Genomic DNA, 14,786 nt, shown 5'->3' on the forward strand with positions numbered 1-14,786 from the left:
AGTGTGCATGAGGACCGCTATGGGGAAATGTTCCAAAAGAGCTGGAAACAGCAAGCCCCATCAAACCTGGCAACTTGATACGTGTTGTGCCCCATTCCTTAAATGAAGTGTTTGAAGCTTTGTTAAAACTCTTGGGCTAAGAGAAAGGAATGACAACAGAGAGACTTGTTCCAACCCTCGTCGTGATTTGTGTCTCCAAGTGGGTGCTTGGGGCACTGTTCAACAGGAGATTCCTCCCCACACACTAGGGCAACGTCACCCCAGCACTTGAGGACCTTATGAACCTGGAGGCATCACCTTCCGAACCTTGCCAGCACCCAATTTTTCACACTTTGTATGAAGGCACATGGACACTTAGGTGACTGCCCTCCATAATGAGACTCTTCCCTCCATTCAGCTGCCAGACTGACATTTCCCTCCATTTAGCTCTGGTGCTAGACTGCTGCATTTTGTACCCTGGTGATGACAGGCCTCATGAAAAAGAGCTGTATGTTCCTGTGACCACTGCTCTTCATAGCCTAGAGGTATCTTGTTTCTCTAACCTGGTTCTAAAGTACAATGCTGCTGGGGATGGCTCATTTAGGCTCAAAATTCATGGGACAGAATAAGGGTCAGATTTGCAACTCAGTTACCCAGGTAAATTGAAGGGGAGATGCTCTAGCAGCTTATCTATACCATGTCAGCAGCTAGTCCAAGCATCAGAGAGCCTGCAAACCTCTCAGACCCTCCCAGGACAAAAGGCATGAAAGCAGGTACTGGGTATAAGCCTGGAGTAGCCTCAAGGTAATGTAGAAGCTGGTTGGGGGACTTCGGTGAGCAAGGCATGCTCAGCCCTTCTGGTATCAGGACATGCCAGTCCCACTGCAGAGACAACCTGCAAGAGTACCTGGGAGGTATTGAGATAGGGTCAATATCCTTCTGGTTTCAACCCCCAGTGTCCAAATCCTATTTTACACAGAATGCAACGGGCACAGAGAGATGAAGCTATCTACCCCAGGTCACACAGGTCTGAAAGGGCAAACACAGGAGTCCTGACTCCCTGTTCCTTCCTCCCTGTCTAACAAGATGTCTAAGAGACCCGACTCCATCTCACAGCTGTGAAGAGCACCTGAGAAAGCCCAGCCATGTTGCATAAGCCCTTTACTGTTAATTCTTTGAGAACCCTTCCCAAGCAGACCATAGCCAAAACCACCTCTTCATCCTTAGATGAAATCCTCCAGTCTCAGATCTGGATATTTCCCACCTGTCCTGCCCCCTGCAATCCCAGATCTGGGAATCAGAGATGCACACAAGCCAAGACGCAGTGAGCCTGAGGTATTTACTTGCCTCCCCTCTCAGGTTACAGTGGATAACTGGAGTGTAGGGTTATCCTAAGAACGGATCTAGGACTTAATGTGTCTTGTCATAGGAGCCAGATCCTTTGTAGGCCCCAACATAGCCACTGCTATCAGTCAGTTCCTCACGGCCAGCCAGCCCCTTCCCCTTGCCACTTTCATCGAATCGTTCCTTGTGAGAACCTGTGTATTTGCTGGTATCCGTCAGCCTTTCCACCCCACCAACTGTGGTGGCTTTCTGTAAGAGAGCAGGATAGCAAAAGTCAGCAAAGATAGGGGATAGGATCACAATGCGATCAATCTTCTCCCAAAGGGGAGGGCGGGCTGTGTGGGTGAAAGGATGACCCAGGGCACATTCCTGCTTCAAGGTGGAGGTGCTATCTCTATGACATTTACACCAAGATAATTCCACTCCCAGTTATTTTCTAGTCTCTGTGTTGGGATATTCCTGCCCACTGCAGGTGGGATCTTAAGCAAATGAAGTGAGGGGAAGAGGACTCTGGGCACATTACGTCATGGTAAGCGCTGGGAAGAACAGTGGGCAGGATGCTGTGCTTGGGAGTGACACGTGGCATGAGAGATTGAGTTGGGATACTCACTGTGACGCCCACATTGGCTGGGTCCTTGCCCTCTATCAGTGCATACACAGCCTGCAGTGCCTCCTCAGGGGACTTGCTCTTGAAGCGCTTCCCACATAACTCCTTCATGGACTGCTGGAATTCAACAAAGTTGATGGTGCGAGCTCCCTTGGTCCTGCAGCGAGACAGAGACTCATGCAATTCCCAGCAAAACTGGAGGGGCCAGCAAAAATTATAAAACATCCACATTCCTCAATCTCCCAGCTTTCCACCCCCACTGACAGCTGCATCTCCAGTCTGCCCCCTACTAACTTGACTTTGTTAAATACAATGTCAACGTCTGTGCTGGTCACAGCTTTCCCATCCATCACACCACAATCTTTGCACAGCTTGGAGAAATTCTTGCATGTCATGTCATTGCCAGTAGCAGCCGTGTCCCCGTACGTTGCAAATTTACGGAAGGCTTTCTCTAATTCAGACATCCTTGGCTGGAGAGAGGAGAAGACAGAGGTAAAGCCATGGTGCCCCAGACCCCCCGTGCCTCCCAGGAGAGCTACTACAAACTATGTGAGGCCATAGAGTTGGAGTGAGAGTGATGTTAGGATAGGAACATCTGGCATTTAGACGATGGCTGAGGACAGCTAGGAATTGTGTAGGGGGGGAGGGGTATCTGAAGACATCTGGGAACCAGGAGGGAAACCCTTAGGCTTCCAGTAGTATTAACATGTATAAAAAAAGTGGGCACCCAATTCCCTTGAGCTGCTTTGAAAATCACAAATGTAGTCAGAGCTGCTGCATAGCACAAGCCACAGGCTATCCTCAAGGCTGTTCCTCCTGCCTTGTGAATCAAGATGGGAACACCAGAGCTGGGGCACTGTCAGCACAGTTTCTGTACCTCACACTTCCCTCAGTTTAGTTGTCAATGATTTCCATTTAAAGATGGGCAATTTAGTCCCAAAGCCATGACCTGCTCTCCTACATATGCTCCTACATAAAGTTCCTGTCCCTTCCCCTGACCCTGTATTAATTTTCCATTCATTTTAATGGGCCGTTACACCTGCAATTAGGCTTGAAATGAAGGTAGGAGAAATGATATATGGACTGCGAGTGGGTGTTTCAAAGCATCCTTCAAATTTTCAAATGGATTTGGATGTCCGACTCCCTTAGGTTCTGCTGAAATTCCTCGTAGGCCTTAGCTAAACCTACATCCTTTCAACCATTGGTTCTGTCCTTCAGGTTTCTTCTGGACAGTATGTGCATGTATATAAATCCCCGATGGTCCTAGAACTCTCTAAGGGAAAAAACAGTTGCTCACCTCAGTGAGAAACTCCACTGAAATCAGAAAAAAACCCTGCTGAATTTAGGGGGCAGTCCTGGATTTACCTAAAATCAGAATTTGTTTTTGCCCTCTAAAAAAAAGTTTCCCTTTTAATAATGGTGCCTCCAAACCATGGGCTAACCTGAATAAGCAGATGTTCTTGGCCTTGTTCCGTGAGGCTGAGCTCTCTATCTTCTGGGAGGAGGTCGGCTACTCTGGACCAGCAGTACCAAGGTCTTTGGGATATAGGCTGAGTCATCCATTGTGATCTCATAAGCTAATTGTAATGTCACTGCTGACTCAACTCATCCAGGCTCTGATGACATCACAGAGAAGGCCAAGAGCAGAAGTCGCAGTTGAAGACATAGCTTGAAACCTAAAAACATTTTAGAGATAAACATTTCCCTTGAAAGTGTTGGCAACCCAACCTCAAAACTAATCTAATGCTAATCTAACTGGAATCCAATCTCAATCTAATCTTAATCTAGTATACATGTAATCTAACTCAGTCCAAACTGAAAATATAATCTTAATATAAACTCAATCCAAATGTAACTCGAATCTATCTAAATCAAATGTAACCTAACCTAAATTCAATCTAAAATTCTTTTATTGTAATACAAAAAACTAGAACTCTTGGTTCCAAAATGATACCTTTTATTAGAGCAACTGGAAAATGGCAAGAAAATTGTCCTTTTCTGCAAGCTTTCGGGATCAAAGTCCATTTCATTCAGATTAAATGCATATTGTAATATGCATTCAATCTGAATGAAATCAAGCTGAACATATGTCAAGTTTATTTAAATTTAATTTAAATTATATTTGGTTTAATCTCAATTCTCAAATCAGGTGTTATAGCCCCAGGATATTCAGAGTTAAAGTTTAGGTTAGGACATCCAATAACCTTAACACTAGATGCCTGTTATTAAAACAGGTGTTAATGGTCTCATATTTAAATTGAATTATTGTTTTTTATTCTCTGTTCCCCATATATCATCTTTTCACCTGCAACCCTATATTTTGCTAGTCTTGTTTCATAACCAAATTGGATTAACTGCTGTGACTGAACACAGTTAATGCAGGTTAAAATCCCCTATTAGGCTATGTGAGCATTCCCACAAAGGTTTTACTCCCATTACTGTATCCTTGCTGTTTATGAATTAATCCATGCATCTCTGAGATCCTATCATTTTATTCTTTGAACTGAACTGCTCCAGGAGTCTTTGCCTATCAATTCTGTCATTTCTGGGAGAAGTATTTTGTCTGTTGACACGCAACTATAAGACAATGGAGAGCTACCAATGAGAAGATGCTGGAGAATGATAAATACTTGAGCGTGCCCTCACTGCCGACCAAGTTCCATCCTGATATTAAGTGGATCCCCAGGTTCTAGCCCATACCTACATCTGCAGAAACCACCCTGGGCTTAAAACACACCCACACCCAAGTCAGAGGTTTTTCTGTAAGGTAAGTAAGGGCATGCCTACGTTGCAGCAGAAACATACCCCAGAACTTTCCCAAGCACACCACCAGTGGCAAAGCATAAGGGGTGCACGGGGGTGCACGTGCACCCCCTGAGAGCACTGGTGCACCCCCTGACAGGCCACGCCAGGTCATAGTTCTGCAGATACATGCTCAGTCTCTGGCATGCATGAAAGCAAGTGCTGGGGATAAATAACCTCAGAGTGTTATCACCATCATATGCCCAAGTTGCAGTATGCAAGTGGAAATGGATGGGTTGAGCATGGCTGGGCCATTGTGGCTGGAACATGCTGCCACTACAGACATATTTCAGTTATGTTTGGGCCCAAGTTAACTGTGTTATATAGAAACATCCTATATTTTGCAATGCAACATTGCAACTCTGCAATGTAGACAAGCCTGTATTCCACTAACAGCATATGGGCTCTGCCTCTGAGCTTTCTTGTTGGAAGTCAATCTAAAGCTAGACTAGACAACTGACAGTAAGGCCATTTCTGCTCTTTAAAAAAATAAACAAAAATCATTGCAATCAAGATGCCTTCCTTTTCCTTGGCTGCTCCTACACATACCACTACACCAGAACTGGGAGGTGCTGCCTATTAAAACTTAAAAAAAAAAAGACTAATTGAAGTGTACAGACTTTTCATGAAAACTGCATCTTGTAGCAAAGAAATGAGGAAGTGGGAGTTAAAAAAGGGTTTGACTCATCTCTACGTTTAGCTGTGCAGGTTGACTGAGGGAGGTGGAGCTTTTTCTTAGTGTTAAAAAAGGTGTTTTCTCTGTAGGAAATTATACATTGGATTTACACTCCATTATTTTTCAAACAGTATTATATTCTTTGAAAGAAGCTATTAAGAAAATTGATTCCTACTTCAAGAGCAGCCCTTCAGGCCAAAAGACCTTGGCTGCACTGAAATCAGTGGCAAAGCTCCTAAGGATTTTGATGGGACTAGGATTTCACCCTCATTTTTGTCTTCTAAACCACTATAAATCAATTGCATAACACACAGTGGAGTTATCTCTGCTCTTCACAGCCCAAAGAGTTGGTAAAAATAAATCAGGGGGTGACTTTCCTCGTCCTTCTAGGCTCAGCACTTCTTCTCCTTAAGTAGGTATTAGACAAGCTGCCAAAACTGCAGAACTCAGACAAGAGGTAGAGGGGGAAAAGCTGGAGGGCCTCAGCTTCATGCAGCTTGCATGGAAGGCCCTTGTTTCACTTTTGCTTGCAGGAACAAAGTCAAAGCTTTTCAGGCGATTAAGGCCATGCTGAAAAATTCTGGGGTTTGATCCTTTCACAATAGCATGTTTCTAGCAATCCCATGAAATCTTTCACATTTCTAACTTTGCAGTCCAATTCAAAGTTCAAGAATTTAAACTGTTTGGTGGAAAATTATTGTTTCAGTTTTCCAACCAGCTCTACTGAGAAACCCAAGAGGCAGCTGGCCAGGTTTTTTTAACTTCTGAAATTTCATGCATGTGTACACTGTTGGCTCCTCCTGTGCACAAGTCCTGTTCCTACAAAGGCTAATCGGAATAATTTGGGTGAACAAGAAGACAATAAATCTGTTTAAGAATACTTCTACTCTGAAATGTGAACTTGACTTGGACTCCATGTTTATTTTCTCTCCGTTTATTTAAAATGGAGGAATTAGCTGTAAAGCATACCATTTCTTAGAAGATGACATGAAATTGATAGATCACATGGGAAAGTTGGTTTAAAATGTTCCAGGCACATTGTTTCAATGAACTAAAAAAAGAGAGAGATTAATTTGACCCATTGTGTCAACAGTATTCTTCAGTTCTTGTATGACTACACGTCAGATTCTTTCTGCCTTCAATTGTGTGTCCAGGACTTTCAAAAAAGTCTGTACAAGAAAGAACAGATTTTGGTCCCATGTCACTAGTTAAGGATTGAAGCAGCTGGCAGCCTGTTACAAGTTCCACTCCATTTGAGGAGGTTTGCAGTGGGTATCTCATGTAGACAGACACTGAATACACTAGAGTGAGTACAAATTAATGCTTTATTTCCTGCCACTGGGGATGGTCACAAAAAGGCCCTCCTTTGTGGCTTCTTTAAATAACAGTTTTGAACAGACCCACAAGCTCCGCATCCCCCTTTTCCTAAAATGGATCAACATTGTTAAAAACTTGGCAAAGTGTTAAAGATACAGCAGGTTGCCTAAATCTTCAGCTGCAAGGTGATTATTCTGCACCAGTAAAACACTTAGCTCATAAATAAAGAACAGAAGACAGGCTTCTGTTCAAACACAAGATTCTTCAGGAAAGTCTGAGGAAGGCTTTGGCATCATCTTTCTGGAATCAAGGTTATTTATTTAAATGAGAAAATAGCACTTTGCAGGGACTAAGAAGAAAATGTTAGGGCACTTTCAATGCTAAAGCAATTCACACTGGTGATTCAGAGCAACAGAACTGCAGGAAAAGGAGAGAGACTATGAAACTCTTTAGGAGGCAAAAGGAATATTAAGTTCTGCTATCGTGAATAAATAAATTCAAAATTATACTTTGGCGCCTAGATTTCATGAATTATTGCCATAATCATATAAGCCTTTCTGTTCACATGCAGCTATGTATAGTATAAGCTCCCTTTTTTAGCGCCAGGAGCAGAGAAATTACTTGAATGATACATTAACACACTGACAATTCCAAGAACAGTATTAAACATTTGAAACCAATAAAAATGAGCTTTTCTTATTCAAGATGGATCCAAACAACCCTGAAACATGGGGAAGTTTGAAATCCAGAACCAGATGTGGCTCTGAGTTTTATGCCATGAGCCCAACTAAAGTTGAGATATATAGGACTGTAGTTTGAGATTTAAATTTTCACTTTCCTGAACTCCAAATAGATGGAAAATAAATTGTTCTAGTTACAATAAAAACAAAATATGATAAAGTAATATGCAGTTCTAATTTGAAAGTCAATTACCATGTTTGCCTCACTAAACAAATATAATCTGTTTGCTGTAAATATATGGAAGGAATAGAGAGGTCAGATTAAATCAGTTTTATAAAAGAAATTTATGGAATATTCAAAATAAAAAAACAACCCTGGTTTTAAAAATATGCCAAACTACTTCTCAGAAAATAGGATAAGACAAAAGAGATGGAGCACTAAACTGTTCTTAACTTTTCTACAGCTATTTTATTTTTTATGTTTTAATGGAAATTTTAGCTGTATCCCATTTGGGCTCAATACCCAACAAAAGATCTGAAATGTATAGTGTCCACAAGTACTCCTTCTTTGTAGCAAAGCATTCTTCTGTCCCATTCTACAGTGTAAATCCCAAAATAATGATAGCACAAGATCCTATCCTGGTATATGAAAATTTGTGCATGGTAAATGACTTTCTATTGCAGTCACTCTGTGATAAAGCCAGCGCCCCAACCAGCTTTCAGAAATAAATCAGAAATTTTCCATCCTGTCCATCCCAACCTGTATATTGAAAACACTCACCTTAATATATGATTCTATAAATAATCATAATCATCACCATCACCATCATCGTCTTTTTCCTTGACCACTTCCCTGAGCCTAGCTCCTCTGCCAGCCTATTAAAAATCACTGGCTTATTGTATCTGATGCCAAGTATCTAATGCCAAAAACATAGGGAGGTGGTTGATTATTGCTTTGACTTTTAGTCAAACTGGGCATATCTACACGAGATGCTTTACTGCGCAGTAGAGCTAATTACTGTGCAGTAAGCATCCGCATCTACGCATACAGACACTACCGTGCAGTAATTGGTTCTAATCACACGTACATTTTCTACCTGTAAATGCAAGTAGCAAATTTACTCATGATTAGTAACTGTGCAGTATCGCATGTGTAGACACCCGACTAGGAGCAAATGTGCTCCCAATCAGCTGGGTAGCAAGGGGTGGTTCTCTGCCCCCAGGAGCTGCTTGCTGCTGAGGCAGGCTCTGCCACCAAATCCTAGGCAGGGACAATATCCTGCTGCCCCAACATCGGGGAGCTCCCAGCCCCCACTCCATGATCCAAGCCCTTTATTTACAAGCTCTTTATCTCCCAGTGCCAGCTCTGTGGTCTTGCAGCTGTGATGCATGCCTCCTAGCAGCAGACTGCTCCCACTTCCTGTGGCCCTGCAACCAGCCCTTCCAGCAACTCTAAGCTCCTCCTGGGTGCTAACCCAGGGGCCAGAGGACAGCTGTCTCCTTGCAGGGGCTGGGACATTGCTTCCTGCCCCTGGGAGCTGCCTGCTGCCAGACTGGGCTCCACCGTCAGAGTCTGGGCAGAGACAATGTCTCCCTGCCCTGGCAGCAGGGACCTCCCAGCCTCTACTCGGTGATCACGGGGCTGGGAGATCCTTATCTCCCAGTCCAAGCCCCACAAACTCAGGATCCAGGCTGGGAGATCCTTGTATCTCAATGCCAGCTCTGTGATTAGGGGGCCACCGCTGGGAGATCCTTATCCTTACCTGAGTCCCAGGCTGGGAGATCTTTATCTCCCAGCACCAGGTCTGCAGTCATGGGACCAGCACTGGGAAATCCTTCCTGTGGCCCTGTGCCATCTGATGCCAAGTATCTGTGGCCCTGTGCGCAGAGCTGGCACTGGGAGAAAAGGATCTCCCTGAGCCAACCCCACGACTGCAGGAGCTAGTGCTGGGAGATAAGGATATTGTCCCTGCCTGGGCTTCAGCGGCAAAACCCACCCCAGCAGCAGGCAGCAACCAGAGACAAGGAGCAATGTCCCATCCCTTCCACAAGACAGCTGTCTCCTGGCCCCCACACTACCATCTAAGGGGAGCCTAGAGCTCCTCCAGGTTGCTGCAGGGGCCAATTGCAGGGCCACAGGGAGCAGGAGCAGTCTGCTGCTAGGAGCAGCAAATCTTCTCCCATGTCCCCGCATGTGTAGACATGTGCCCAGGAGAGTTTACTCTTAAGTCGTTTACTCCTTGAGTAAACTGCTCCTGGACAATTTCCACATGTAGACGTGCCCACAGAATCCACAGATAGCCCTGCAGGGCTGTCCAGAGAAAAACATGCTTTACCAACTGGGTATTACTCTATGCACATTACTCTATGTAGGATGACATTTTCCGATCTTTAGTACTAGACACTGACTTCATGTCAAATCAGGCTTTGTCTGTAGTTGACATAGGCAAATGTTTTTTGGGTGGAAATAGTTAATTGATTATAAAGTGTGACAAAGCATTTGGCTGGTGACTTTAGTACAAAGGTGAGTGCAAATATTAATCATTCAAGCTTCCACCTACAGACATAGTGCAGATAAAAAGCATACTCAATATTCATTGGTTATGAATCAGGTTCCAAAAAACATAAAAGAAAATACTTCAGAAAAGAGTCCAGTGACCAAAATCTGCACTTGTCATTCCTCTTGTCCAACTACATTGGACGTAAAAAAAAATAAGTCAAGGGCAGCCCTCATGAATTTACTGGCACTCCAAATAGTGGAATACGTTTTGTCTTGATTTTATTTGAAGAGCTGAAAGTTTCTTTTTTCTAGGAAGACCTCCCCCTGGGGCAGCCCCCCTCACCCAGTTCATATGTAGTCTGCTGCTGAAGAAATTCCTTACCCTACCAGAGGACACTTGGAGATCGGTCATAGCTGCCATCAACCTCTGCCTGCACTGAGGCACACATCCCTGCCCCTGGCCATGCTCAAATCCTATGGAGAACCCCACCCCACTCCCTCATACCTTAAGCATACAACTCCCCCTGCCATCTGCTACACTGTGGGGCATCTCCCAGGGCACCCAGGTACACTGACTCAAGGGGGTGTGCTGGACCAGGAAGATGCAGCATTGGGGCATGGAGGACAGGCTGTACACTACCACCCAGAGCCTGGCAGCCCAATCATGCCACAGGTGGGTCCCAGGGAGGGTCAAGGGGACGCTTCTCCCTCAGGTGACATGGCAGGATTGGGGTGGGGGGAAGGTAGGCACACAATGCCAGAGACATGTCTCTCCAGTCAGCCTTTTTTTACTGCCACAAGGCTCCTCTGCCAGGTTTCATGCACTGTTCTAGATTACATATGCTGTGAAGCTGGTCAGTCTTAGGAAACCAGAGACTGAACAGCCCCATGGCTTTGTGTGCATAGCCTGAGACTAAGTCCGAAAGTCCAAAAAGGGCTATTTACATACCTAGAAGCTCAGCTGATTCTAGGTCACTTCGGGCGCCCAGCCCAGGGATGGATACATTGCTCCCTACCCCCACTTTAGCCACACTGCGACAGCACACTCTGGCACCTACTCCCCACTCCAGTCACTGATTAGCTCCATGCTTCCTGGTCAGAGGAGCCTGCCTAGGGATGCAGACAGGCCAGGCAAGTTGCAATGGAGTAGACTAGCCAGGAGGGGCAGAGGGAGAGGGGCTGCCACAACACCTTTCCATGTGGGCCCCAACTTCACCCTCCCTCCTCATCCAGCAGCCTCAGGAGATTAAAGATTTTTATGGCCAAGCACCTAGGAGAGATGTCAGCCTCACTCCCTGCCATAGCAAGGCCACTATCAGGCAACCTGTAGCCTCGAGTGGAAGTCCCTGCAGGCCTCACTGTAGGAATCCCTGTGGCCAACATGTGCGCTCTGCTAAAGCCAACTCTACCTGGGTCTCTGGCCCCTGCACTCTGTTAAGCACCCTCTCTCCCTGCCCCCCTCCCCCCCCCCCCCATCCCCATGGCCAGAGGCAGAAACTGCAGATGTCCCCTCGGGCCTCTCAAATCATCAGCTCTTGGATGTGGGGAGCAGATGGGCAGATGTAACCTGTTCCAAGGGTGGACTGAAAGAAGCAGTAGGCTCAGGAGACTCTACAGAGCCCCTGATTGAGACATCTCCCAAGGTACCCCTTTGACTCCAGAGGGTCTGCAGCCCACATTACAACCAAGCCACCAGAGTCTTGGAAGAAGGATCTTTGTAAAGATGTGCTGCCCTGGCCATAGGTCAGGAAGTCCATTCAGCCCTCTGGGGAAGGATGGCCTCGCCACCAGGTAGTCCTGCCTGCACCTAGAAAAGAGCCTCATGCTCTTGATTCACCATCTTCTTCCAGCATGAGTCCATGCTCAGGTGGCTTCCAGGGCCCCCTTCTACTACAGAAGTAGCTATGGTAGGGGCATCTATAGTGGCAAAGGGTGGGCAGAAACTGTCTCTCTAAAAAAAAAGCCAAGGGTGCCAAGAGTCCTACTGTCTAGTGCCCATTCCCCATTCTCCCACCCCCTGGGGAAAAAAGAACAGCGGAGGATGACATCTGCTCCCCATGCAGAATCTGAAACTGGTGTGGAACCCCACCCTATGCCCATCCCAGAGAGGGCAACACCATGTGGGAATATTATTTAATAAAGAGTACCAGGCATATGCTAGCCAACTTCCTATGGACAAGGCCATGAGGACCTGCCCTTTCCATGCTGCTCCATGACAGAGACCAGATGCAAATGAGGCACCAGCCTATGCTACCACTCAGCTTACCTGGAGCATCAGAAATCTGTCCAGATGCAGCATGATAGCTGGCAACATGCCTAGCCAGGACTCTGATCTCTTGCTGTTTCTCCATGCTGTCACCTGGCTCTTCTGTTCCATCCCTGATAGAATTGCTTCAGTGGTGCTTCCTTGTCTGTCCCAGCCAGGTCCTCCAGGCTTGTGCCTTTGGCAGGCCAGGCAGCGTGGCCAGGTGCTACCTTCTCTCCCTCCTCCTCCTCCTTCTCCTATGTGTCCAGATCCTCAATACCCTCAGCCATGTCCAGAGGAATGCCACATTGTATGGAAATACTGTTCAGGATGCAGCCTGCCACCTTTTCAGGGGTATACTGTACTGTGCTACCAGATGTGTGGGGGCAGCACCAACAAATTTTGATAAAGCTGTTTTACCTCAGATTTGGTGCTCTCATCTCTGCTTGTGCTATGGTGCCTCTTGTCACGATGCACCACAAGGGTGAGGAACCACAGCTGGAGGAGATAGCTACAGTTACCTAAACGAGAGAAACAGAAAGATAGCTGAAAAAGCAGCCCTCTCCCACACCCTCACCCCCATCCCCTGCTCCCCACACAAGTCATGCCTGCTCCAAGCCAGTCTGACCACCCCTCCAATGCTAAGTGATACATACTGACCACCATCACGTTCATGGCATGGATGCCATGTCTGCTGATGAACACATGGGGAATCCTGCAGGGGCCTGTGAATGTTAACATATGTCCCATCCATGGTATCCGGGACTAGTAAGGTGTTGGCAGCTTGAATAAACTCCCACGTGGTGCATGTCCATGTGCCAGAGGCCAAGATGAAATATGGGGGGTGGGGAGGATACAGGATGAGAGTGCCCCAGAATTGAGTCAGGACCATGAAACCATGAACTTGCTAACCCTTGTAGTCTGGGCAGCCAGTCAGTTGGTCAGTCAGCCCCCTTGAAGAGCTGGTGAGGCTGATAGACATGGGCCTGCAGGAGGCACTGGGAACACATGGACAGCTCCTATGGCAAGCTGCCCTGGCCCTATAGTTAGAGCTAGGGTTGGGAGCTGGGCACCCAATGCAGTTCAGTGCCACCAGTGGACAGAACTGCGGGGTTCAAGAACACGCCACAAATTGGCTCTGCCTATCACCTGGCCAAGTCCTCCCCTCAAGACGTCTGCCCCACTGCCTAGCCCAGTGACCATCCACGCACAACTGCCCTCAGGAGTGCCTCCCAGTTTCCCAGCACTGCCTGCCAAGGTGCACTCTGTTCCCAGTGTCTAGCTGGTTACCCATTCTGTCCATAGCATGGCTTTGCCTCCCCCTAGATCTTCCCTCTAGCCTCTAATCTGGCCATTGGTCCTCACAACTCTCCTGTATGCCCTGAAACTATCTCTGCTCTCTCTGGGCTCCCTTCAGTCACCTCTCTCTTGCTACCTGGCTCAGTTGTGTCTGCCTGCCACTCTCCCTACAGCTGTTCTTAGGGCTCCAGGGGCCCTTTTATTAGCTCTAGGTGTGATCAGACTGCTAAGTGGTTCAGCAGGACATCTGGAGTGAGTGGTAAATCTTTTTGCATGACTAGCATTTCTAGCCCACCCAGGGCCTGTTCTGTGTAGCCTCTGGACAGCTAAGGGAAGAGTAATAGAAGCACTAGGGGGCACAAACAGCTACTATTCATCTTTGCAAATGATGTGTGTCTACGCTGAACGTGTTCAGTGGGCCCCCAGGCAGTTTATGTTGCCACAGCATAGCCACATCTAGGTGTGTTTGGAGGAAAAAGGAAAGCACAATCACAAGTAGATGCCCATTTAACTGGCACTTTTAGCACCATTTAAGCAGCTACTTGGAGTAATAGGATTCTGCCCTGAGAGTTTCTGACACAATAGATTCCATTTTTCTTAAGTTATAGGAAGAAGTTTATTGCCTCTGATTTAGGTAATTTAAACTGCTGCTAACCTATTTTTAGGGAATTGTGTGAATATTTTTTTTTTAATTTCAAAAGAGGCACAGCTTATTGCAAAAACAGTCTCCAGCATGAGCAGGCAAGCCCAGAGAGTCTATTGACTGTATTTTAGGAGAGAAAGCAAATGCAGCGGCCTTTTAGAACAATTTTTATAGAGAATATACAATATGATTTTAGGCTGACAAAGAATGTATTTGGAAGCTATTGTATGGAATGGAAAATCACCTGGCTTTCTTGCAGTAAAATAACCATGCTCACTCAAAAGAATCTCTCTCAGATGAATAAGAGTTTAATAAGAGAGATGCTTAGATGCTTCTCTAGCCCCCTGGGAAAACAGTTTATCTGCATATTCTTGACTATGGTAATGTGGGTAATACATATTTTAACAGAATGAAAAAGTTTTGCGTAGGAATTAAATTAATCATTTATGATGTGAGACAGAAAGCATGCTGAATTGTCTTTATCTGCTTTAAGAAAGATACAGTAACTTATACAGTAAGATCAACCAGAAAGCTTGAGAGATACTATTGGTAACACTACACATAAGGTTATTTAACTTTAAGTATTGAAAAGTTTAGACAGATTTATTCAGGCAGGTAGCTTAGACATAGTGAATACCAGTGAGGAAAGACAACTCCTATAAGTAAGAGAGTTACAGAAGCAGCCCCAATATAA

At 45.7% G+C, this 14,786-nt stretch overlaps 1 protein-coding gene across 1 annotated transcript; it reads right to left on the reverse strand.

Moving 5' to 3' along the window:
* Positions 1–1,299: 1,299 nt before the first annotated feature.
* On the reverse strand, positions 1,300–3,580 carry LOC102569092 (tubulin polymerization-promoting protein family member 2). The gene is made up of 4 exons (XM_006267183.4): positions 3,373–3,580; positions 2,225–2,400; positions 1,934–2,087; positions 1,300–1,572 (listed from the first exon to the last, which is right to left on the reverse strand). The coding sequence occupies exons 1-4, from the start codon at positions 3,502–3,504 to the stop codon at positions 1,390–1,392; spliced, it is 645 nt and encodes a 214-aa protein (XP_006267245.2). The 5' UTR covers positions 3,505–3,580; the 3' UTR covers positions 1,300–1,389.
* Between the last annotated feature and the right edge of the window lie 11,206 nt (positions 3,581–14,786).

This window comes from Alligator mississippiensis, chromosome 3, assembly GCF_030867095.1.
Source record: "Alligator mississippiensis isolate rAllMis1 chromosome 3, rAllMis1, whole genome shotgun sequence".
In the NCBI taxonomy this organism is placed as follows: domain Eukaryota; kingdom Metazoa; phylum Chordata; order Crocodylia; family Alligatoridae; genus Alligator; species Alligator mississippiensis.